The following is a 25,242-nucleotide window of genomic DNA, read 5'->3' on the forward strand; positions in this document are numbered from 1 at the left end:
TATCCAGCTGGTCCACATCAAACAAATCAAAGACACGTAAGGCCTTTGGTATCTAGGGCGCCAATAAAAACAACACCAAAAGTCAGCTTCAAGCTACTGCTCGGTAGAAGATAATGAGGTTATTTTAAGCGTCTAAGTCGACCCTGGACTAGTCTCGCGTGTACGTGTGGGACACGGCGTTTAGGGCTACTCCTACTCCACTTAGACAGGTAAGTGTTTGCACTCTAATAAATTGAGGGCATACACTTTTCAACCCGTCTAGACCCTAATCGTTAAACCCGATCCACGGTTCCCATGATAATACACTCCAACAGCAAAAATATATGACCCCGACCCGATTTGAACGGATAACCTTTCGATCTGGAGTCGAACGCGCTACCGTTGCGCCACGAGGCCTTTCGAATTTGTTTTGATCCCATTGACTGGGCTGTTGTGATAGTTGCTGTGTAGCACCTATATAGTGAACACCAAAATAAATATAAACCAAGGTTCAACCGGTAAGACTACATCTACATCTAATTGACGGGTATTGATAGGAATGGCTTTATATTTTATTTATATTAACTTTGATATATATTAGATGAGATGTTTGAATTTCTTAAAAAAAAAACGCATGTTGATATTCCCAGAGTCTCGGTAACAATATGGAACTTTTCGTGATGTACTCCTTGGATTGCTTTTCACTTACTATATTAATGAATGGTCCAGTGTTGTACAGTGATCTTATTACTCTTATGTGATGATGTGAGTAAAGAGTAAGGAGACAACTATGCTATTACATGAAGAGTTAGATGTAAATCTATTGGCCCCTGGTAGGTTGTCCAACACGTAAAATGTTAGAAGAGAATAAAATTCCTTCGTCATACAAAAAGAGCTTTATTCTTATATAGCTTGTTTTCATTTGATTACAGTTTTCTGTTGCTGAGACCGTTTGTAAGATTGTTCTAGGTCGTCACTTCAAGATGATTATTTGCAGAAATTTGGTACGTTTAAGGATTCGAAATGAAATGTTTAGAACACAATATGCTTTCGGTAGTTACTTATTACCACGGGCTTCCGTAGTTAGGCTCGAAGTCTCTTTCGGGACAACTTCGTTTTTTCCACGCTTCTTACACCACGTCGTGATCGTACGACTTAGGTAGCGATATTATTATGGAATTTCTCCACAACGGCGAGGTTACGAGAATTTTGCAGATGAAGCTATTTGAAGGAATCATGATAGAGTATTAAATTCTAGAACATTAGATCTATAATATCCTCAACTAAATCTTACTTTTATACACTTGAGTGGTAGATTGTGTGCTTCTAACACAACAGGCAGTATTGATAACTGCTATGACAACAAAACTGAAATGATTCTCAAATTTAATTGAACCATATTGAGGTCGTAGTAATTCCTCGTGGAATTTAGGTAACTTACCACGGGGAAAGTACTTCTAGTTGGCAGCTAAACATTATAGATCGCGCCGTTCCCAGTACTACAATAAATACGGCTCGTCATCCTATTACTGAATCAAAACCCCCATTGCGCTCTTTAGACAACGCTCTTCGATGGGTAACTGGATGTCTAGGAGAAGTGTGATATAGCTTAGAAAATATCGTGAACAGTAGGTGTTTTATTCTAAGACGCGTTAGAAAATGTTAAAAGCCATGGGCTTTAGTGTAGGATTACTCGTAATAAGTCGTCTTCTTGAATCGAAGCGCATTATTACCAGAAGGGCGCGAAAGGAGTATTAACTTATGTCAGCGCTGACATGTGAAGTTGTGATGAAATGGCCGTATTAACCTAGGTAGTACCTAACTCTTGACTGGCCGGGGAGCATATTATTCGCTGTTTTTCCTGTGAAGGTTCTGACCGTTCCAACTATGATCCGATGCGATATGGAGGCGCCAGATTTACTTATCCAAATCCGAGAATTGTAAAGGGCAATGTTGCCGCCTCCCCCGGGCTATCTAAGTCCGGGAACCAGTTCGTCGCATTGCGCGGGCCTTGGAAGCCCGCCTATTAGCCATCCTGCGAAACTAGGAGTGACGATCAACCTGCTTTATAGATTATCACGAGAGGGATTATGTCGATCTTGCGCAGCTTGATCTGCGTCGGCATATGGCAAGCCTTGAAGAATGCCAGATCTGCGTTCCTGGGTCTGCTTTCTGCTTTCAGCCGGCTTGGCACTTGCGTACAGGTGAAGCAGAAGTTGGCAGCGTTGGAGATTTTTGGGGAAGTTTCGGAGAACACTACCATGTCATAGACAGACAAGGCAATCAGCCTACTGGGAACCAATATTGTAGACCGAGTGAGGTGCATGGGGAAGCCGCTTCAGCCGTTCGGCAGTGAGCGATCGGCCATAGCCATGTAGATACTCGAGTAATACGCGTAGTATATTGCAGTTTAGCCATCAAGATCAACCGTGTAACCAAGGTAATATAGTCGAGAAATGCGCATCACCTATACGTTTCCCGGTTCTTGGCGCTCTGCAACCTTACTGCAGCTTGTCGAGAGCTACGCACGGGGGTACGATTGTCAAAAGTATAAAAATGCCATTGACACCATTGATGACACCATTTTCAGCTCATACGACGCCATTGATGCTTTGACAGTTCGAGCGTCTAGAACATTGAAATATCGACAGTGAGATTGCAGTCCTGTGGAGTCGTGTGAACCGCCAATTGGTGACCGAAGTCGTCATAATGGGTCAAGGTCCTTCGCTACCGGGTCCTCATGGGACCAAGTTTCGCGTCATTGGTGCTGGAATGTAAGTCCAAGCGAGTCGCATAATCTTTTACTCTAGGACCATATGTCCTTGGACATGAATTGGCCGAAATGTTCCAGCGCAGTGTATATATACCGTCGTAATACTTAAGAAACAGCCGTTGACTGTATATAGGTCACGTACCGGTACGAAGACTTTCAACGAAGCTCTCACCATTCTTCTCGATGGCCCCGTCCACGACTCCGGGATCCAGTCCCTTGGGGGCCCGATTAACCAAATAAAAGCTTGGCTCGATATCATGGAGCTCGCTCCGAAGGCACAGACGTTCTCCGAGCAGAAGAAGCTTGATTGGCTCATATCGGAGGTGCTCGACGGTTACGTTGCAACCATGGACTGCCCCGCTGCGACGCTCACCCCTGAAATCATGCGCGTCTATCCCGAGGCCATAGTAATAGCAACTACTAGAGAGGAAAAGTCCTGGTGGAAGAGTATGAACTATTTGAACAGTCTCATGGGGACGTGGTACCTCCCTATCGTGGTCTTATGGTTGCATAAGACCCAAGTTTACGGAGTTTGGCGCGAACGCTTCCATCAGATTATGAAATGGCGCTACCACCAGGACAAAATCGAGGAGGACACGCTTCGCAGGCACGAGGAACATCTAAGGCAGGTCGTACCTCCAGAGAAGCTATTCTTTTACGAAGTCAGCCAAGGGTGGGAGCCGCTATGTAGAATCCTGAACGTTCCTGTACCTGATCGTCCGTTCCCGCATAATAATAGTAAGGGCGACGCAGCGCAGACGTTCCGGGATCACGTAACGGCGGGTTGTTTAACGTGGTTCTTTATGCTTATGCTTATCAGCATGGCCGTTTGGCTCGTGAGAGGATGGCTTCTTCAACCATTTTCTTGATTAACAGGCCGGGGACAGGCTAGAAGCGACTTTGCATGCCGGTCCGTTAACATCTAATGTCCGCGTACTATCCAATTAGCTGTATATATCCAAAACTAGGCTGCCTTTGTATAATAAACCAAGTATTTCTTGATGATAAATCTGATACCTACGAGTCTAATAAGCCGACTCTTATCTTTGTGAGAATGAATTCTCTTAACATCTCTGCCTATTCTATGCAAATTATGTATGATGGAATAGCCTGATATTAGCCTGATATTGGCGGCTTGTGCTAAAAGATGCGGTATATGACCTGTATGCTGTAGTCTATCAACTGTTTAGTCCCACCTCGTGACACTGGAGCCGCTTTCACGACTTCCTACTCTACCTTTAACGGAAACTTAAAATATCAAAGTCAAAGCCCAGCTGGATCATTGCCTTTTAGGGACCCTAAGGAGTCGTGGTATTATCATCGACGAATTAGCAGTATCACATTATCTTGATCAAAGTACTCATAGCGCTGTAAAATAACCAACCAAATAACTAACTACCTAGGTACTCAAGGCTATTCCGAGCTAAAAGATACTTACGTCTCTACTTGGAATTGCAAAGTATAAACGTAGGTACCTACCTAATCCACTCGAATATTTGAGACATTCCAGAGAAACCCATATCCGATCCTTCCACACTTTTGGCAGAGCTAAAATGGCATCCATGTTGACGAGCCCTGCAGCATCAGCTGCTAGATCTGTGACACATAGATCTATTATAGTTAATTGGTTGGGTTGCAGGTGCAGGAGCCGAAAAAGCGGCTGTGGGGTCACGAATCCCGGTGGCATGGCTTGCAAGCTGATATAGAATCTCCTGAGTGGATGTTACTATAGAAACTAATATAAAGGAAACGTCATTATACCAAGCTCATATACCGGTCCCAACCAATATGATGATGAGAATACTGTAAATAAATCCTTGTTGGCGGACGTGTTTCTATAGGTAGTCCTCTATCCCCTAAAGCCGCTCGTAGCTTGTCAGAAAATCCAGAGACATGATCCTGCCCAAGCATAGTATAATGTGCTCCCTGAACCTCGTGGAATCGTGGTTCTCTCTGACAAGTCTCTCCACTGGCTAAGGTGCTTACCTATGTATCCACTCCCCGCGCGATGCTGCAGCCATCTTGAGGGGTTCGGCGTGGAAAATGTCGATACTCCCAATTTCCCCGGAAGGCTTGTAGTCAACTGCCATCCTTTGTAAGCCATATTCCACGTCAGCCCACCGAGCCAGTCCGTCGGGAGTCAGACCGAGCGCCTCCATGCGCGAATCGTCGGCGAGTACCAGCACCCGGGATAGGGCATCGCTACGGGACGCATTGCGGTACGATAAGATCTCTGAAATCTCTATATCAACCGCTTCAGCTAAAAGTCTAAAGAACTGAGCTAGCGCATATGTGTCTTGATATGCGGCGGAAGATTAAAGCTGCCTGGGAACTGTACCACACCGTCTTCGGAATGATTTACCGAGTGCTTTAGCCATCTCAAAGGCCAGCATAGTACCGTAACTATAACCTGCTAGGGCATACAGACCTTGCAGATTGCCACCAGCGAACAGCTGTCATATAAGCATGAACTGTCTCAGTGATAGATGCGAATTTATTTTGACCGGGCTCGAATCCGTGAGCCCGTAGCGCATATACTGTGTGATCGTCCTTTCGTAGGTGTTGGGCTAACCCCTGGATGAACGAGCCAAAGGGGCGCTCTAGATGCTTCTCGGAAGACAAGTCTGCCCTATCTCTGGGGGTGTCTTGAGGGCAGTCCCGTAAATATTAATTCGCACCTTTCATCCTGAGCGACTTGCTGCCCTTAGTCAGGGGGTGAAATCCTTTAAAAATCATAGATCGTTAGCTATCTAGAGTTATAATAGCTTAACTAGCATCAAAGGGTATCTCCATTCAAATATCCACCATCATTTCCTCTATACGCTTTTGTTGTCCGACCGGTTGGAATGCTCCTCAGCTTCGACCTTGGACATATCTCGCTTCGTACCCTCGGTTACATCTAGCCTTTCTTCTTCGGAAACCCCAAAAAGCTGATCCATGTGCTCGAGCGAAACACCCTTAGTTTCAGGGATGAAAAACCAGACGAAGAAGAACATGCACACGCAGAAACTACCGAAGATTAGGTAGGTACCGTATCCGTGCTCGCCGACAGTAGCCAGCATATTAGGCACAGCGCGAGCCACCACAAAGTTAAACAGCCATTGCGTGGCAGCTCCCAGTGCGACGTTCATAGGTCGCAAGCGGGCAGCCGGGATCTCTGAGACTAGAATCCAGCAGGCGGGGCCCCATCCGAACTGGAAAAAGGCGGCGAAAACGAAGATGCAGACCAGCGCGAAATAGCCGGCGCCTGGCACAGGCTCTCCGTCGACAGGCGGCGAGATGCGTACATATAAGCCAATATAGAACATACAAAAAGCCTGTCCGACGGAGGAGACCAGTAGCGAGCGGCGGCGGCCAAGGGAGTCGGCCATGAACAACAAAAACAGGGCGCACGCTACGACCTTAACAATGCCGTAAACTCCAGTACTGAGTAACGAGTTGGAGGTTCCCGTGATGCCAAGATTCTTGAAAATCTGCGGCGCATATGTGTTGATGGCGTTGGTGCCCGTCATCTGTTGGCATATCATGAGCACGATGCTCAAGATAGCCCGCTTACGGTTTGTGGGGATCGTCCACATCTCCCTCTGCAACGTCCAGAAACCAGCGTCACCAATCAGACTTCGCTCGTACTCAAGTTGATCGGCGATCTCCCGGAATTCATCTTGTAGGTAGGGATGGTCAGGCGCGAGATGTCGGATCCGTGTGAGCACCGCCTTCGCCTCCTCCCAACGATCCTTGCGAGCAAGATAACGCGGCGACTCATTGCAGATAGCCATAAGGGAGAAGAGCAGTAGAGGGGGTAACCCTTGAATCGAAAGTGGCACAATGTACTGCGCAGGACCGCTTAAGTGTATACTGACTGCATAGTTACCCCAGAATGCTATCATACCACCAGTGACGATGAACATTTGATACAACCCGGTAAGTAGACCACGGATGGCTCGAGGCGCATTTTCGGTAACATAGATTGGGTTAACGACACTAGAGCAACCAACACCAAGACCTATTGGATATTAGCGTACGAAGGGAGTGGTGATAAAATCAAAACAGACATACCAGAGATGAATCGACCAATATACATAGGCTCAAGATGGCCAGAAGCAGAAGCCTGCATAGCTACACCAACAAGAGTGAATAGAGCACCGCCCATCAAGCAAGGCCTGCGACCATAGATATCCGTTAAGGGGTAAGCAACGAGAGCGCCTACAAAACATCCAGCTTGCAACACTGAAACGATATTTCCTTGAAGATTAGCAGTCGCTACGTCGTCTTTGCTCCCTAAACCATATGCACTATTATAGAAAAGAATGTTAGAGATTTCCCTCTATCCAGATAGAGACTAGGTGGCGTCTTATGGGGAAACATACGTGATAAACGAGTCAAGATTAATGACACCTCCGATTACACCGCTATCCCAACCGAAAGACATAGCGCCGAAGCAAGCCTAGTGAAAATATATGTTAACTAGTCATCTAAGATATATCTATTGAGAGAAATTGCTTACCGAACAAGCCAGAAGATAGACCCTCCATCCATAGATCTCCTTAGGATCATTTTTCATGGCGTCATTTTTGACGATATACCTTAATAAGGACGGCATGATTGCCAATAGATGGGATAAATCCCAGACCACTATTCCCTATATCGGCGTCTCTTGTTTGTCCGCGACGCTCTCTTTTATCGTGAATAGGCACGCTGCTATCGTCCGGGAATCTTCTGCGATACGCGAGAAGAAGGACAGACAAGCAGTGCCGGACGAGATGAGCGGCGAGATCCTACTTTTAAAAGATGCATGCTGCGGGTGAGCTGCCGATAGAGGTTTCTCTCGCCTTGCAGCAGTACCACGTTATTAGGGGACTAGGATTAGGATAACGCGCAGCTTGGCGGAATGGGAGATCTGGGGCCTGGAGCCCCCTTTGGGGAACCCATGTGATGGGTGGAAAATGGGAAATGGGCAGGTTCCGTATTCTTCCACCAAACAGATTAACCAGACAGCCTGGATGAAAGGCGCTGGGGCTCACTAGACCGAGGGAATTCATCGAATAGCCCACCTTTGCGTAGACTTGTATATAGCTCTCTTTTACCCCATGGGCCGCTAGGGACACTAAGACTAAAGGATCTGGGGACTGGAGTAGCCAAGGTTGGGGAATTAGTCCGTAGATTTGGGGTTAGATATTTACTAGGTATAAAGATTCTATAACACTTATATTTAAGACATTCTCCTCCGTAGGCTTGAGAAACTTTATACGGTTGCGAATTCTATATTCTCGGCAAAGGCATCAACCATTATCATTCCATCTCATAAATCTCAAGGGTCGAACACAGAACACCTTCTAAGATGTAAGACTAGGGATATGATGGTAGGGTTAGCAGTTGAGGTTGTAGGAGAAGTGGGGAAATACTTCTGGGGTTGGAACTCAGGGCCGAATATTGAGGTGGTGTGGCAAGCTTTCATGGTTCTTGAACGCAGATCCGACCAACCAGTCTGGCCGGTTCAGGGTGACAGTCGGCCTCCACTACGGAGATGGACTTGATTTTAGGCTCAATGCGGGGGAGGCGAGCCGGGACCAACTAAATGTACCTAAGGTAAGCTTAGGGACGATTATGTATTTCATATGACGAAGATGAAAAGCTTTGGTATTTGATGGTGAAGATACTATTACGCAACTAAGGATATAAGACGAACTTGGTACCAGTATAATTATGTATTGATGAGAATATAGTTATTCCTTTTAACTATAAAAAGTAGTCTCAGTTAGACCTTATTTGGTATATACAAGTAGATCTTCTAGACTCGTTACGGCATTGAAAAACAAGAGTGTATGCAAGGACAAGATGTGAATATTCAGGGTCGTTTCAACTATTGCGGATTAAACCTCGACTCGAGGCTCTTTTGTCCACGCTGTCGGCCTTCAACTCGGGCGATTACTATACCGGCACCTGGTCATCTAAACAATACATAGTTCAACACTAGCTCCATCATACGAGCGTTGCTATAAAATCGACTGACTATGGAGATAGGCTATAACTAGTCACAAATAAATATAGCATCTGCTGGCGTCTGAGCTGCGCGCAATCTATTGTGACACTGCTGCGAACCGCCCGGTTTCATTCTAGAAGTCGATGTTGTTACATCGAACGCCAGATCTTCGTAATTGCATTTAGCCTCTTACAGTCTTCTACCGGTGCGCCACGTTTCACCGCATTCCTTCGAGGCTTATCTCTTATTATAATTTCTTCTTCTTCTTCTTCTTTAACGGAATAGAAGATAAAGAAGATGCTGACCGAACCATCCGTATCGGTGCTTGGCTTGGACCCAACGCACCGGAACTGCGTGCTGAACGGCAACGCGTTTCAGCAGGACGTTATACAATCATACAACGGCTGGCAGTACGCAAGCTTCTACAGCTCTCTGTCGGCAGACTCCGCTCAAGAGCCGCTGTATATCCATCTCTCACGTAGGAAGCTTCCAGAGGGAAAGTGGGACACATTCGTCTTTGAGGACTATCCTCAGACCACAGATGATGGCCACAACACTATACAGGTAATATAAACAAACACCTTAAGAGTGAAGAAAAGAAATATACTGAGTAAGACGTAAGCTTGGTGTCTGCCCTGGAGACGGCACCATTCATCTTTCGTATGACCACCACTGCGACAGGTACGATACCATGGCACACCTAAAATATGAGGTAGTTACTAGAACATATACTTACAAGTTACAACGCGGTAGAATAAGATATCGATACTCCCAGCCCGGCGTTGCCCACTCCCCGGAATCCTTCCCGTGGTCCGCCTCTCTTTTCACGCCACACCTATCGCAGCTCCCCGGCCTCGGGGAAGAACACGACGAGCTTCTCAGCTACGTCACATACCCGCGCTTCGTACAGCTCGACCGCAATCTGCTCTTCTCGTTCCGCACTGGCAAGGCCGGTCTAGGTGACGATCACTTGGCTGTATACGGGTTACAGGAAGACGGAACCCACAGGTACACGGTGCTGGGCACAAATCTTAAGGGCGTAGATAATAACCCGTACATACACGGCCTAGACGTACGAAACGGCCGGCTGCATGCCACGTGGGTATACCGGGGTTTCGTGTGGTACGAGGGCTGGGACGATCCGTTAGACGCGAAGCACAAGCAGCAGCGGGGCCCGAACTCAGCTGAGAATAATCATAATATCTGCTATGCGTACTCTGACGATGGGGGCTGGTCGTGGCGGAATGGGACGGGAGAAATGATTGCGGATTTGGCCAAGGGTGAAAGCGTACGGCCTGATGCACCGGGAATCGTAGCGTTTGAGATCCCTAAGGGTTCGGGGCTCTCGAATCAGGAGGCGCAAGCTGTTGATCATGAGGGAGGGGTGCATGTGTTAAATCGGGATGCGGTAGATGGCGAGCAAAAGTGGAAACATTATTACCGATCACCGAAAGGTCTGTCTATCTTCGTCCCTCCCTTCCTCCCCCCTAATTATATTCCCCTTCCCAGTAACTATCGCTATGGGAGTGAGTCTATGCTAAGAACTACCGCCGATAAACAGGCGTCTGGACGCAACGTGCCCTCCCCCACGTCCAAGGCGTAAAAGGGGGCAAAAGAGGACGGCTGGCCGTGAGCAAAGATGACGACCTGTATCTTATCCTGCCGGACCACACAGCGCCAGTCTTGACAGCCTTAAAGGCGTCCAAGGCATCTAACTACTCCGAATACGAGCTCGTGTGGCGAGAGAACGGATTCCCGCCGACGGAGCCCTTAGTTGATACCACGCGGCTGGATTATGACAACGTACTATCGGTGTTCACACGAGCTACCAATAGCAATGGCGCAGATATAAAGTCGAACTCGCGAGTTGACGTTGTTGTTCTTGATTTCAAGCTATAATGAGGTCTAAGGTACATCCGTTGGATTGATATTGGTTCGAGTTCTATATTGAAAAGCCCAAGTCCAGTATATAGGAAAGAGAAACAAATACACGATAATTCTTATACTAATATTGATCTTCTATTAGTTGTCTGTCTACCTATCTATATTTTTATATTGGTACAAGGCGCTCATGACTCGTTATACCTGTTTACTATACAAGATAATCTATTCCTTCTTAGCTTCGCCATTACCAACCTAGAGAACCTTTTTTACACCGTTTCCGTTTGCGGTATCGGTAACAGTAACAGTTGGGACTGTAATAATTTTCGCTGCTGACCATTTATCGATGTCAAAACCAGCCGCTATCGCCACCCGCAAGACGCCGTAGACAACAATGGCGACAACCACGATGAGGTCAAATATATGGACAAACCACCAAAAATACTGGCGACCTAGGGCGCAAGTGGCGAACTCGTATTTCCACTCCCAGGTATCCTCCTCGAACCAGACACTAAGCAAGCCGGCATTACCACCATACATAGCCATCATACTTCGAACAGTGATTTCCCTAAGACCCGGAACTCCGGGTTTCCCAGGAAGCTCGTCTGCTTTGGCAGCGGGCCACCGAGTAACCCGCCATTGACGTTCATCACCCTCCTCCGTTTGGTTGATATAATGGTACGTATCGCAGCCTTCGTGATCATGTCCATTTAACACGACACCCTTCCGACCCATGCCGTGTCCAGGCGCATTTGGATCGCCATTTAATCCGAAAATACCTTCCAAAAATCCACGAGACGCATCCGCTGATAGATGGTTTTGTTCCTTGACACCGCCACCAGGGTGAAAGTCGAAGAAAGGAGCATCAACGCAGACGCCCTCAGGTTTGTACAACGGTATGTGGGTTAGGACAAGTGTGAACTGACCCTGGTACTCGACCGCAGTGGCCGTATTGATAATATCGTTTACGAAGGCATACGTCTTGTCTTGGAGACCCTGGTCGGCAGCCGGCGTATCAAGGTTCATGTTGTTGACGTTAAGAATCCGGAGCTCAGGAGCTAGACGATCGGAGTCGGGGTTAGTCTCTTCGTCGTAGATAGTCGCATTAGCTGCAGGGTTGGTAATGGGTAGCTCGAATCGCAGCTCGTAGGCGGCTTTGCCAAACACACGTTCGAATCGTTCCAGTCGTTCGACTGTCAGGTCACCAGCGTAGCCGACATCGTGGTTGCCGGCCACATTAATAATTCTGCGGCGCCAGGCCGCAGCATTGTCATCCTCAACACCCAAGAATCCAGCTACATCATACTCCTCGGCGGGATAGGTAGCAACTTCATCAGGGACCCGCTCGCCTCCTTTAAACGAACGGTTCCAAAACCTCCAACTCCTCCGGTTGAACTCTTTCTCCTTGATCCATTGGCTTCCCAGCAAGTCTCCCAGAACAGTAACATGAGTAGGTTTTGTCCACCATCGTAGCGTCCGGTAGATATGGGCAAGGTAGAAATCGTTTCCAAACAAATCTATTCGTTTGCGAATCGACTCGAATGTGTCGGGAATATCGTCGAAGAAAACATCTACAACGTCGTGAGCCACCTGTCGCAAGCGTTTACGTAGAGACGGGTGATCAGTCTTGTAGGTAAGGTGACGAATGGCCCATGTCAAGTGAGGGAAAGATTCGCGGTTATAATTTGGGATGGACGTATCGCCCTCTAACTGCGGGTCGCCAAGCGCGAGAAGCCGGAACGGTGCAGCATTACTCGAATGCGGAAGGACATGCTGTCGCACCGTATCCTGAAATGCGGCGACATTGTTCTCTGTTTGTGGGAGTGGGAACGCACAGCCAAGAAAGACAGGATAAAGATACAAGTAGAAAGTACAAGCTACGGCGAGAGGGACGAGGGCTCGCAAAGCATTGCGAAGAAGAGTCGCAGGGGACATGTAGAAGACGGCATATGGCCGAAGCCTGTTGATAGCAAATCGTACCTAAGAATGGTACTCGAGAAGGAAAAGAATAAACATTTCAGGCGTAGTTGTGTGTTGTCAAAGAAGTTTTTGGCAAAAAAAGATAAAAATAGGGGTCGATCCTCTTACATACATGTCTAAGCCCCTGGCAGCCCTGGTATGTATATAGGTACCGATGTCCCACTTAGCCAGGTACCGCAGGACCGGCCTTCGGACATTATAGCGCTTTGGGATCCTTAACCACGCGCTGGCTTTGCTGCTAAAATATGCCGATACGAACCGAAGGCACAAACAGGTACAGCTTCATATTTACTGATTACCTATATATTATAGGGAACCTTAGGGTTTACGGTAAACTAAGGTATTTTAATCATGATTTGAATATTGTAAGTTCAACTTTTCCAACGAGATCGATAACAGCAACGACGACACGCATATTTGGCTCACCCAATTTGAGTGCCTTACTGCGTGTTATTTACCGTCAATTCTTATTCAAACCTCATATGCCAATATGAGTCTCCGAGATGCCAATAGGGCGGTTGTCATTCCATTAGGCACTCGAAATACGGCAAAATTACCCAACGTTTTCCTAGCTATGAATTTGAGAACTACCTCTCATTCCACATCCCTAGAGATGCGAGAGCCGCTCTTCTTCCGAACTTACATTCCATCACGGCTAGCCATCATATCCTAAGTCATGTCTCATGAATGTCATCCTTCTCCTGCTATCCTTATTGCTCTTCTATTTCCTCGTCGAAGCTAGGGAAGTCGACCGTGAAATCAGGCTCGTAGTCCTCATCTGCATCCTCAGGGCAGAATGCGAACGCCAAAATGCTGTTGTCCTTGATGCCTTTGCTAACCGGGGTATCCTTCTCTCCAACTTCAAGAGGATTCCAGCCTTGGCTGAGGTCTGTAGGTATCTTTGGCGAGGCGAACTTGATCTGTAGATGATCGTTCGGTAGCTCGGTCTTGTCCGGCGAGGAAAGGGAAGTAGTTAATCCCGAAGGGTAGCGTGCCCTCAGAGCTTCCAAAAGGTCTTCTGCTATGCTGCCGAAGGGTCTTGATGGATCGACAAACAAGAAGATGGTATGGATGCCATGCTTGAAGCGTAGAGATAAGTCGATATCATTGACATCCTACGCTGAAGTAAGCAAAATGAGTAACGAATGAGTGTTTCTGTATAACGTAACATTTGAAGGAGCACGAAGAGGCTTATATACAATGTTGAGATGGACTTCACGATTATAAGGTATATGTATAAGTGAACATGAAGGATGAAGGATATGATACTTTAATGAATGGAAATAATGTAGGACATAATAAGACAGCTTACCATTTTAATTCATGAAGAATATTTGTAAATTGCTTTTTGTTATGTTATCAGCTTTGCGACGCGGAGACTCATATTCGTGGCCGGGATAAAGATGAAGATGAAGATGAAGATGAAGATGAAGATGAAGATGAAGATGAAGATGAAGATGAAGATGAAGATACACTAATGTACCCACCTTGTAGCTCAAACAAATCGCGACTGCACGTGGCCGCGTAAAGTGCCTGCAGGGTCTAAGGGTGTATGTACCTGTGTATGTACCTAGGAAAGTGGGTCTAAACTTTTCAGCTTTGAATTTTCCAAGGCCGGTACAAGATGACTTTACGATAGCAGTCTTAGGTAATTCGCAAGGCTTTCCCACTTGCCTAAACCCGCAAAGATCAAAAGATTAATTCTCTCCGCCGAATAATCAACGCCAATGCAATCTTCTTGTACAACTACTTAGGTATATCAAGATTGTAGTCCAGTCCAATAGTCCAGTCCAATATGACAGAATCCGACAGCGAAGTTAGGCGTCAGTGGTCGCCCACTCGAGAAGAATATGCTCAGCTATGGAAAGATTCTCGCCTATCCTTTCCGCCCTTAATTCGCATTCCAGCTGCGGCATTGACAGCATTTGGTGTAGGCATGTCTTTGGGTCTCGCCCAAGGCAGTAAGATGGCCGGCCTACGATTTAGAGCCGAACATGCTCACAGACTACCTACAACTACAACCGGGTGGTACCTATATCACAAGAGCAAGAACTACCATCTGGCATATGGTGGGTTGAAGGAAGGATTTAAGGTCGGTGTGAGGCTCAGTGTTCTGAGTACCTCCATGTTCTGCGCCGAGAATCTGTTTGATGTATACCGAGGAACCAAGGATCTTTTCAGCACCGTCATGGCCAGTCTAGCTGTGGCTGGTGGCTTCAGTTTCTGGAGTATGTGTTTTTTTTTTTTCTTTTTCTTTTTTTTTCCCTTCACTTTTAGTCTGGTTGCTTTGATTGACCCTGATCTAATTGTTTATCTCAACGCAGATCGCTTTTCAGCTGCTGAAACTGCGAGGACTGCTAGAAAAGGCCTGATATTTGGGATCGCATACGGTGCTACCCAGGACATGGTGTCTCTTGCCAAAGGTCGACCTGTTGGGTATATCGAGTTCATCCGGAGGCATATCGGAAAGGTCACCCAACTTGAGGAAAAGACGACATGAAACTAGGGTTATTAATAACATCACGGATTTGTAGGCATCCACTTACATCCGCGCTGTGCCGAGAGTGTCGCAAAGGCCTGTAGGCTTTAGCTCGGTCTCGGCCTTAACAGTATATCTACACCACGGCTCCTTGCATGAGAGTAGTGTTATAATAACTGCACTAGACGGCTTACCCACTTGGTCGGCCGGGACGCGGTATCTAGGTTAGGTACATTACAGAGGAAGATAAAGGTTGTCGTGGTTACTAAAACACTGGCAGAATGCCGCCAAAGAAAGACACCCCATACTAGCCACCGTAGTATGGGTCATGTTTTTTTATGGCATTCCGGCTGGTGAGGATTGTGTCTAAGAGATATGATCACGAGCTAGTTAGCCAATAAGGCACGTGGCTTACTCGAGATCAAGTTACGTTATAGTTTACCCGACAAAGCCATCATTATGAATCAGCGGGTTCGGCCAACGTCGCAATAATCTATGCCTGCAAAAGTATGTCAAGGACTCAAGGTCGACCAGTCGGCTTGGCTTAGTATACCCCACGTTAAGCGCGGAGGCCTCGAACCATGCAGAATTTCTGCGCAGGCAGCCAGGTTATTCTTGCTATATTCGGCCACCTTCAACAGCCGGACCGGACCATGTTATGGCAGGGGGCTGCCAGGTCAACTATACTATGTACGCGCACTAGCCCAAGTCTATTGCTCACTCTTTCTGGTCCTCTCCATGCCGCTACCCCACGGCGCAGCTTCTGATTGGACAATGGCTGCATTCATTGCATCTTTGCATCACGGCTATAGACGGCATTATTGGACTCGATGGGTCCACGTGATCATCAATGATAAGAACAACCGGTGGATTGTCATCGAGTCGTGATTGGAATATCGGAGCTTCGAGGTGGACTATTCGCCATTCTCGAGGTGTTTCCTTGATGCCGTACGATGCGCTCCAGTCGGGTTTCATTCAGCAACGCGACTGAGACTGTTGCGATGCCGGAGATAAAGAGTTAACCTAGAATATACACAGCAGTAGAAACCCAAGATACATATGTAGTTAAAGTACAGCATCCCGCTTCCCGCTTCATACTAATACCTTCCCATTGTTCCTGTTTGCTCATTATACCTACCTAAGCCCTCCCATTCCTATCGTTCCTATCATTCCTACCTATATCCCTCACTTATACCCTACCATCCTTTATCTGCCTGGTTTGCTCTCACCCTTCGGAGTCGTCTAAGTACCGCCAAACGCTAACAATGGTACGAGTTTCGGTGTTGAGCAGGTCGTCCCTTTTACCAATATATGTAAATGCGATAAGGAATCCGCAATGCGGCCTTTACGTCATAAGCCGCAACGGCTCGAACCAGAAGCTCAGGATAGTCTCGACGATGAGAAGGAAGATACACTCTTCCTCAACAAGACCTTCACCTCCAGCAGACCAATCTGCTTTAGCTGCTACGGCATCTGTAAGCCCTCTTCCTTCAGAAGTATCGGGCGACTCGCTTCCGATGGCAAAATCCGCACCACTATCAGTTCTTCCTCTGTCTACAGTGCTACGTAACCTGGCCACTACGAGCATATCCTCTTCTCCAATTCTATTACCTCCTTCATTGGCCATCATGAACATCCTCGCACACTCCAATCAGCCAATCCTCAACCCGGATAAAAATCCCTTGCTCCGCTGGTTCTTAAAGAAGACGTTCTACGCGCAATTCTGTGCGGGTGAGAATGCTGCAGAGGTCCATCGTACTATCGACGGCCTCAAGAAGATCGGCTTTACGGGTGTTATCCTAGGGTACGCCCGGGAGATCGTCCTCACCGATGCACAGACTCAGAAGCTCTCGGCGTGCGAAGAGGGACCCGTAGCTGAGGAATGCGTACGTAACGAAATCGGTCCCTGGGCGGCAGGGACCTTGGAGACGGTGAGACTTGCGCAGCCTGGGGATTTTGTCGCGCTCAAGTTTACTGGTGCCGGACGGCAAGCATTGTATGCGCTTAAGAATCGCCTACCGCCGCCGAAGCATCTGCGCAAGGCTATCGACGAAATCTGTGCCCTAGCTGCAGAGAGGGATGTGCCTCTGCTCTTCGACGCCGAACAGATGACAGTCCAGGAAGGCATCGACGACTGGACCTTAGAGTACCAGCGCAAGCATAACAAAATACCTGGCCACGCTCTTATCTATGGCACATATCAAGCATATCTGAAATCCGCAGCAGCGACACTTGGTGAACACCTCGCCGTGGCGTCCAAGGAGGGCTTTACGTTGGGTGTCAAGCTCGTGCGTGGCGCATACCTCGGCTCAGATCCACGGTATATCATCCACGATACCAAAGCCGACACAGACGCAGCGTACGATGGAATCGCGGCAAGCCTTATCTGCCGGCAGTGGGGTTCCGTGCTAAAGTCGCCGGAAGAAGGCCTCAAATTCCCGCCTGTCAGTATCATATTAGGGTCTCACAATCTAGAGTCCGTACGCCGGGCACGGGCAATCCGAGACAGCGAGCAGTCCGACCGTACCACGGAGTTGGCGATTGCACAACTGCAGGGCATGGCAGATGAGGTCAGTTGCGAGCTAGTCTGCGCGTCGCGGCGGTGCGACGGCTACGTCCGGGACAAGGGCGATGTGCCAAAGGCTTATAAGTACATCGTTTGGGGCACCACAGGCGAGTGCATGAAGTATCTACTCAGGAGAGCGAACGAAAACAAGGACGCAGTAGCAAGGACGAGGAGCGGGCGTGATGCTATGTGGAATGAGATTAAGAGGCGGTTCAAAACCTCGCTAGGATTAGCAGCAGCGTGAAGCATATTAAGACTAGGAGATATGAGTTAGAGCAAGCGCAGCATAGGGCAAAATGAGTACCAATAGGGCACTCGATATAGAAGCACGCATACACCCTACCAAGTCTAGGTGTGCGGGCACAACGACTTACGAATTAACGGAATTCCGATGTGGGTATCTATTATTAGGGGAGGTCAGGATCACCTCAAGTTGTCAAGGGAAAACTTTCGGCTGTAACGCCGAAAACTATTAATTAGTAGCCACTATTAATGTTATACATGGTTACCTAAACTACGCCGTTGTTAACTCCCCGTAAGATTTATAACTAGAGACTTCTTAGTGCCATACTCCCAAGCACCAGCAGCTCGGTCTCCCTACGTCGGACGGGCTCGTCCTTGATGCCGTCTAGCCAGCCCACGCCGTTCAGCTTGTAGTACTTGCGTACCTTGGCGCGGTCCGTAAGGCCCGATTGCAGGACCTCGTCCGCGAATGGGGCGGGTGTGCCTCGAACGTTGTCGAGAAGATGCTGCCGTACTGCTGCTTCGGGCGCTAGGCTAGAGGGTGAGGGTGATGTTAGTACTTTGACGATGATTACGTCTTTGCTGCTCGGCGTGATTCCGAAGCGGCGGTAGGCTTCTGAGATCTGGATGGTGTTAGATATGGGAGTAAGCTGATGAGTTGATGGACGAGTAAAACGAGAAAGGGGTGAGACGTATTGTTTACGTACATTATTGTTTGGGCTGAGGGAGCACACGATCTCGGAATGGACGTTGGGCGTTTTCATGGTACCGCTCATATGTATCGTTATCGCCTTGTATACGGCGGCTAAGACTTGGACGCGCGATATTATCTATCGGTGGTTAGGAGAATTAGTATGTATATCTTTCCTTCATTTTTATCTTAATTTTCTCTAGCCGAGTAAGTGAACAACAGGGTGAGTAAAATGCATTACAACTTAAGTGCGTAAAATGTTTTCATATCTTAAACTATTAACTAGAGTATTTACATGTTTGCCAAGGGAATGAAGTGAAGTGAAGTAAGATAGTTAGGCATATTTAAAGGGAAACATACAGAACTAGCGTCGATGAAGGCATACTCATACTCGGCATTCCGGCTAAGTAGTTGCTGCTGTAGAAACTCGGCGTTTGCAACGTCCTTGAAGAGGCCGATGAGAACTGTATATGTTGAAGGCACGTGTTCGAGCTTGATGGTTTCTATGATGCTTGACGATACCATTACCGCTTGACTATCGCTTGGAGAGGCCATTGTGATTGGTTTGGTTGCGCCGTTGGAAAATTCCGTTCTTTCTAGTACCGAGAAAGTTATAAATTATGAAATGTTTGATCTACCCTGTAACAAGTCGCCGGGGTTAATGGTGATGATGCTGCAGTAGTGTAGGTGCTTGAGATGATAATTGATAGTGGGGTTTCACCAAGGTTCACTAGCGGAGAGGGGTACATACCTATGGAGGGGCATGACAAACACTTGACAGCAGCTGGTTTGCTTACCGTTATATGTATATATTTCGGTACCTGTTATCGATATCTTATACCTGGTAACTTATACCCCTTTTTTCAAACATAACCCTCTTAAAAGTCGGGCAGATCGTCACTTAATCTTCCTCCTTACCTAAAATATGACGAGACTAAGTCAGTCCCATGACCTACATACTAATACTTAAATAGAATGAAGAAACCGTGTCGGATACCTATCTGATGATGTGCTGACCCGACCATCTGGTTCACTTCGTTTCATCACTTATGTTTCAAGCCACCACCGCCCCCAACATTCTTCGCCGTATTTACGCAATAAAATAAGAACCTAAAATAAACTTAAATATTGCTATCAGTTTTGTTTTCATTTAGGATCTCATAATTTGGCTATGCTGGTGAGCGTCGGTGCCGAAATAGTAGGAATATATATCTACTATAAAGCCTTGCTTGCTTCGTTCGCTTCACCTTTTCTATAGTGTAATTGTGGCGGCTCCGTTCATCTGCGTTACCCATCCTTCTAGAAACACAGAAACCCCATTGTGACCGGGGCTACGTAGTGTACTTACGTATTATTAGTAACGCGGTTTAATCTGCGCCTATGTAGGTTTCGAGCCAAGGGCCCCATTGCTAGGGCTTAAGCAAAGGTCGAGAGGCTCCTGAAGGACGCTAGCATAGGTAGCTGTTTTGTATAACTGGAACTTTATATAACAAAGTTTCCTCTTTTTTTAACTGCAATTTTATAACTCCAAAGTTAATATAGCATATGACAACTATACCTAATTATGTTGTTAATCTTATGACCTGACTTTGTTTTCTAAGCAATCCGTATCGTATGAGGTTCATCTCCCTGGTAAGCCACAGGTCCGTCATAATCGGCTGTCGTTGGAATTCCAATCCGATTACCGATAGAATACATTTCTTGACTTGCAGGATGGTTCGATCGAGAGGCTTGAAGCTTTGTATGTCTGCTGATGAGGCTCGGATTCGCACTCGCACGTACTCTCCAAACATCGATCGGGTTCCTGGTTTTAGACAAAACCCCGACTTGGTCGGCTCCTTGCGTCCTGGCTGGCACGAGGTATGCAGAAACAGACATGTCGTTCTTAGGTGGAGGTTTTTCACGGCGGATAACGAATGACGAATGAAACAAGCAGACGCCCTAATGGCACCCTGACTGCCACCCTGCGTTGCTATCACTAACAATTAAAATCAAAATTCCCCGTGGTCCCGTCATCTCCGTATCGTTGGTTGAGACCCGTTCGATCTGAATAATGAGCGACGGTTTTTGGAATCAAGGCCGAGAACAGCGGCACATTCCGTTTCCTCGTTGACATTTTCTATAATGAACATTTCGTATTCCATCTATCTATACTTCGATAAATAATAAACTTGAAAATAAACTTGATAAGGGGAGGCTGTGCACATAGAGCTAATTCGGATTAAGCTCTTTTTAGAGTTGAGACTCAGATTAACAGACTTCAATGTTCCAATTCAAAGTCCGTGTACGGAGAACATTACTGTATATGTACGTCTACTATATGTACACATGTACAATATGCACCCTTATCTGGGTAAGATGTACATAATGTACGCTAATATAGGTACATATGTATTGTACATGCAATACATGCACGCCTGCATTGCGTACCTTGAGACTTGAGTGCTTGCACTGAATTTGGACTGCCTCCTGGCTGTTACTGCCCTCTCCTGCTACCTAACCTGCCTGCCTGCTAAGCTCTTATTAGGTAAGGCCCTCCCCAAGTCGATCCGGTCTTAGAGTTTCGGGAAACTCCATTTTCGATTTGTCGCGAAACAAGCTCCAACCATTGTGCGCCAACGAACCGCAGGTCTTGTAGGTCTGTAGGTCTGTAGGTTTTTTTTTTTTTTTTGTTTTTTTAATCGCGGGCCTACAAAGCTTCGTGTCGCCATGCCTCCAGGCCGTCCGCCGAAACGGCCTGGTGACGTTACCGACCTCGACCCTCCCGATGGCGCCGCCAAATGCAAGTTGCCTCGCCTAGACCGCGACCGTACCGCTCCCAGCGATTTCTCGAGCGTCGTAAAGAGCAAGCTTCAATCCTACACAAGAACCGGACAAGCTTGCGACCGGTGTAAGGTATGTTTCTAATCTGAACATCAACATCCGGTTACGTTAGAGAAAGAAATAAAGGAGGAACGAGAGAACGAGAGACAACTGTTGTACCGAATCCCCCCTCCAACGACACCGTTCACCGTTCGTCGAGTTTAGCCATGCCGTGCTTCTTTACTCTTTTGTCCAATACCAATACCAATCAGCCGAGATCTAACATAGATCACGTTAGGTTCGCAAGATCCGCTGCGATGCCCTTCCCGAGGGCTGCTCGCATTGCATCAACCAGAACCTCGAATGTTACGTGACAGACCGAGTCACGGGCCGGACGGAGCGAAGAGGATATATGCAACAGTTGGAACGTGAGAAGACAGACATGTTAAATCATATTCGAGAATTGGAAAAGCTGCTTTATCAAAATGGCGTTGAAATTAAACACTCGCGTTCATTCTCTTCAGCCAATAGCTCTGCTGATGAGGGCATTGATAATCTAAGCGGTCAGATATCAGATCCCATAGGAAAGACTCAGTGGAACCAACCCGGATCGTCTGTCTGGACGAAGGATCGAAGTCGTTTCTCTAGTATACCCTACGCAAGCACTTTGCGTTCCGCCGTCGAGCCGAGGCCGACAGACACTCACATAGGCGTCGGTGCGGATCAGGCTCCTCTGAGTTCCATCAAAGGCACGACTTTATCAATTCTTGGAAGCACCATAGATATCGGATCGTTCGATGCGCCGGACATGGATGAGCCCTCTCCTGATGCTCCAGCTCACACTCCAGTTTACAACAAATCTGCCCAGGCTATGTTGCAGTCTGTTACGAATATCAACCCGGCACTGCACGTCGACTATCCTCCTAGAGATGACGCTTTCACGTATGCCGAATGGTATTTCCTTATGATTTACCCCTTCCACCCAATCCTACATAAGCCCACCTTTATGACACTCGTAAGTACACATTGCTATACCTAAATTTGATTTAGACTCAAGTTAAATAATCGCCTCAGCTATCGCGTCTTTATGACGACCCTAATTTCAAACCCACTGTAGCCGAAACTACCATGATTCATCTAGTATTTGCCTCGATATACCTCCAATACGGAATACGGAACCGGGAACAGCCCGACCAGAGGGCTCGCCTAAACGACCTATCTAATAAACATTATCACTTTGCTTTAAGCAAATTTTTCGACCTCTCCACATCCAAGACCCTCTACGACGTTCAAGCCTTAGCTATGCTCTGTGTACACACAATGCGGTTCCCTAAGTCTACAACTAGTAACATGTTAAGCAACTATACTCTAGCTATGGCTATCGAACTTAACTTGCACCGCGCCTGGAAGAGCCCCGGCGAGGAAACTAACCTTGAAAATGAGCTTCGAAAGCGGATATGGTGGGCTATTGTTTCGACAGCTGTAACACTAAACGGCCGAATGGGACGTCCTATGCCTATTCGGTTAGAAGATATCGATACTGAATTTCCAGAGACGATACCAGATGAGCTCCTGACCGAGGATGGAGTTGATACCACAAGAACAGCCACGTGCCGCTATGAGATTGGTGTCTCCGCCTTCAGAATATCTGCGTTGTTTCTTGAGATGTTTGCGAACATATATTGCGCAAGAAAGGATCCAAACCGATATCTTCCCGTAGTTGAGGCGCTCGAAGAACAGCTCGAAGCGTGGAGAGAAAATCTCCCTCCCGGCCTAAAGTACCGTAGCATGGGGCAATCTGAGCATGACCAATCTATGTTTGCTCTTTACGCCGAATATATGGCCCTCGAATTCAGTAAGCGCCCCTAAACGCTTAACAACAAACCGCCTATGATTTATATTCCGCAGTTTTCTATTCAGTCATATAAATTATCCCTTGAAGCTCACTCCCTTGGGGCATTCTCTATATAGCAGCTACTAATCAGAGTGTTCTAGGAATCACATTACGGCATCCGGCCGCCTGTACAGCAAATAATTCAAAAATAATAGCCGAAAACACAAAGATATGTGAAGATACTGCAAAAGCTTTGCTTGGAATCCTCTATAAACTGTATAGATTAAAGTCTCTAGACACCACGTGGTATTGTCTTGCTATATACGTCACAGCGATATTTTCGACCTTAGTTGCGCACTGGGAGAGGCGACATGAGACTAACGTGGCTGAGGTCCAAGCCCTTCGTGAGGATATGAAGCTATGGTTAACTCTCCTCGCCGAGACTGGCAGTATGATGGGTAAGTTTATAATTCGGCTTCGTTTTCATAAGTTACTAATAGCGTGCCTACTATTATAGACTGTGGTATGGGTCTCCATGATGCGGTATCCTCCATCATAGACCGCACCATCACCTGGATAGAGCACGCTCAGATTCAAAAGGCCAGCGAGCCTGCTGAGCAATCACCTTTATCACAAGACATTATTAAACAGTCCCCACACTCGCCAGCTTATGTTAGTCTACCTACGGCACCGGATTCTAACCCCAGCCATAATGATACAGAGTCGGTAAATGGCTCGGCAAGCCACGTCATCCCAACACAGCGCAACAATTACTACACAGAACCAGGTTCCGAGTCGGGGACATACCCTTCGCTTTCGTACGCCGACTCTACTACACATCCAACCAATTCTATCGCCTACGACCCGAACCATTCTTTCCTATACGCGCAAGCAGCTGGGCAGGTGGCCGTCGTTCAAGCGCAGGCTCATGCTCACGCGCACGCCCAAGCACAGGCGCAGGCACAAGCGCAAGCACAAGTCCAAGCAACGGACCACAATCCACTTGCAACGTTTGCTACGCAAACAACGCAGATGACGCAACCAGCACATATAATGTGGCGGCAGCAGCCTTCGGGAGGAAATACCTGGCAGGACTGGACGGCCGCCATCGTAGACAACCAGGAGAGATATAGCGCCACCGCCCTGATGTCCCTAGGTAACTCCGATCCGAGACCCGGTGCACATGTCGACGGCACCGGAGCCAACGGGCTAGGTATGGCAGTACCTATCAACGGGACCCCTGCGACTACTACAGCCACTATGCAGTGGCCATTACTTCTCTTTTCAGATGGGGTCAGCGGTACTTGAAAATAACATTTTATACCGAATTTGTCACCCAATTTTGCAAGCGATCCAGAGTGTTTATATTTACGGGTGACGCGGGCGTCTAGATGAAGTTTCGCTATCTCTCACGAGCGCGCATTTGCTATTACCAACAACAGAACCTTAGTTGGCATTTTGAATGTTTATTCGAGGGGGGGTTAAAGCGGCGTTAGTCATGTGAGATAACTTCTGACGACGGTCATGTACCATACGACAGCTTGGGAGGGGAGGGGGGTAAAGGGGCCGGTGTATATCTAGATCTTTGTACATAAAACTCAGAGGAGGGGCTCCTCGATCTGGAGATGGCGGGCGCGTGGCGAAATGGGGACCGGGACACCTAGTATTTAATCGGAATTGAAGATACCACCTATCGCTACGAGGCAAATTGTTTGCCTGGCCGCGTAAGATGGCGATGTGTCTGAGAGAAGAGCCATTATAATTATGTTAATGACTTGAGGATGTATGTTGATGTTTCTTGCTCGTATCCGTTTTTTTTCTTTCCGTCTAGAATCTAATCTCGGTAAGAGGTACCTACCCACCCAAGGAGGTAATCTAGATCGTACACGGTGTGTATGTGTATGCTGTTCCTTACAGGCGTCAAGCCGGCGGTGGCGGAAGGCTACATGATCCGATCGACGTGGAACGCCGCCCTGCTTGGCGACACGGATACCTACGTACGTGCATTCGGTAGATCTGATGGGCGTACTTTGT

General features: G+C 47.3%; 9 protein-coding genes and 1 non-coding gene across 10 annotated transcripts; 5 read left to right on the forward strand and 5 right to left on the reverse strand.

Annotated features, from left to right (window-relative positions):
* Positions 1-324: 324 nt before the first annotated feature.
* F5Y00DRAFT_t9 lies at positions 325-396 on the reverse strand. Its single transcript has one exon. It is a non-coding gene; the product is annotated as a tRNA-Trp (tRNA).
* Positions 397-2,688: 2,292 nt separating this feature from the next.
* Positions 2,689-3,621, forward strand: F5Y00DRAFT_257473 (uncharacterized protein; the record flags this gene model as incomplete). The annotated part of the gene is made up of 2 exons (XM_048010563.1): positions 2,689-2,753; positions 2,886-3,621. The coding sequence occupies 2 exons, from the start codon at positions 2,689-2,691 to the stop codon at positions 3,619-3,621; spliced, it is 801 nt and encodes a 266-aa protein (XP_047869381.1).
* Positions 3,622-5,565: 1,944 nt separating this feature from the next.
* F5Y00DRAFT_224709 (general substrate transporter) lies at positions 5,566-7,551 on the reverse strand (the record flags this gene model as incomplete). The annotated part of the gene is made up of 4 exons (XM_048006050.1): positions 7,257-7,551; positions 7,120-7,196; positions 6,809-7,044; positions 5,566-6,755 (listed from the first exon to the last, which is right to left on the reverse strand). The coding sequence occupies exons 1-4, from the start codon at positions 7,350-7,352 to the stop codon at positions 5,569-5,571; spliced, it is 1,596 nt and encodes a 531-aa protein (XP_047869382.1). The 5' UTR covers positions 7,353-7,551.
* Positions 7,552-8,799: 1,248 nt separating this feature from the next.
* On the forward strand, positions 8,800-10,721 carry F5Y00DRAFT_101670 (uncharacterized protein). The gene is made up of 4 exons (XM_048003793.1): positions 8,800-9,296; positions 9,355-9,413; positions 9,486-10,186; positions 10,294-10,721. Exons 1-4 carry the CDS (start codon positions 9,030-9,032, stop codon positions 10,629-10,631), a joined length of 1,365 nt encoding a protein of 454 aa, XP_047869383.1. The 5' UTR covers positions 8,800-9,029; the 3' UTR covers positions 10,632-10,721.
* An 8-nt stretch (positions 10,722-10,729) lies between these two features.
* On the reverse strand, positions 10,730-12,675 carry F5Y00DRAFT_224712 (uncharacterized protein). The gene has a single exon (XM_048006051.1). The coding sequence runs from the start codon at positions 12,546-12,548 to the stop codon at positions 10,869-10,871; it is 1,680 nt and encodes a 559-aa protein (XP_047869384.1). The 5' UTR covers positions 12,549-12,675; the 3' UTR covers positions 10,730-10,868.
* A 241-nt stretch (positions 12,676-12,916) lies between these two features.
* Positions 12,917-14,052, reverse strand: F5Y00DRAFT_224714 (uncharacterized protein). Its single transcript, XM_048006052.1, has 2 exons — positions 13,906-14,052; positions 12,917-13,708 (listed from the first exon to the last, which is right to left on the reverse strand). Exons 1-2 carry the CDS (start codon positions 13,906-13,908, stop codon positions 13,304-13,306), a joined length of 408 nt encoding a protein of 135 aa, XP_047869385.1. The 5' UTR covers positions 13,909-14,052; the 3' UTR covers positions 12,917-13,303.
* A 336-nt stretch (positions 14,053-14,388) lies between these two features.
* On the forward strand, positions 14,389-15,093 carry F5Y00DRAFT_257478 (uncharacterized protein; the record flags this gene model as incomplete). The annotated part of the gene is made up of 2 exons (XM_048010564.1): positions 14,389-14,821; positions 14,918-15,093. 2 exons carry the CDS (start codon positions 14,389-14,391, stop codon positions 15,091-15,093), a joined length of 609 nt encoding a protein of 202 aa, XP_047869386.1.
* Positions 15,094-16,337: 1,244 nt separating this feature from the next.
* On the forward strand, positions 16,338-17,882 carry F5Y00DRAFT_250700 (proline dehydrogenase; the record flags this gene model as incomplete). The annotated part of the gene is made up of 2 exons (XM_048009757.1): positions 16,338-16,363; positions 16,430-17,882. The coding sequence occupies 2 exons, from the start codon at positions 16,338-16,340 to the stop codon at positions 17,880-17,882; spliced, it is 1,479 nt and encodes a 492-aa protein (XP_047869387.1).
* Positions 17,883-18,154: 272 nt separating this feature from the next.
* Positions 18,155-19,324, reverse strand: F5Y00DRAFT_224717 (CGI-121-domain-containing protein). Its single transcript, XM_048006053.1, has 3 exons — positions 18,933-19,324; positions 18,589-18,711; positions 18,155-18,504 (listed from the first exon to the last, which is right to left on the reverse strand). Exons 1-3 carry the CDS (start codon positions 19,125-19,127, stop codon positions 18,187-18,189), a joined length of 636 nt encoding a protein of 211 aa, XP_047869388.1. The 5' UTR covers positions 19,128-19,324; the 3' UTR covers positions 18,155-18,186.
* Positions 19,325-21,177: 1,853 nt separating this feature from the next.
* Positions 21,178-24,761, forward strand: F5Y00DRAFT_224721 (fungal-specific transcription factor domain-containing protein). Its single transcript, XM_048006054.1, has 5 exons — positions 21,178-21,467; positions 21,673-22,389; positions 22,449-23,229; positions 23,370-23,666; positions 23,726-24,761. Exons 1-5 carry the CDS (start codon positions 21,282-21,284, stop codon positions 24,514-24,516), a joined length of 2,772 nt encoding a protein of 923 aa, XP_047869389.1. The 5' UTR covers positions 21,178-21,281; the 3' UTR covers positions 24,517-24,761.
* Positions 24,762-25,242: the final 481 nt, after the last annotated feature.

The sequence above is a fragment of the Daldinia vernicosa genome, assembly GCF_022497035.1.
Source record: "Daldinia vernicosa strain CBS 139.73 unplaced genomic scaffold F5Y00scaffold_3, whole genome shotgun sequence".
In the NCBI taxonomy this organism is placed as follows: domain Eukaryota; kingdom Fungi; phylum Ascomycota; class Sordariomycetes; order Xylariales; family Hypoxylaceae; genus Daldinia; species Daldinia vernicosa.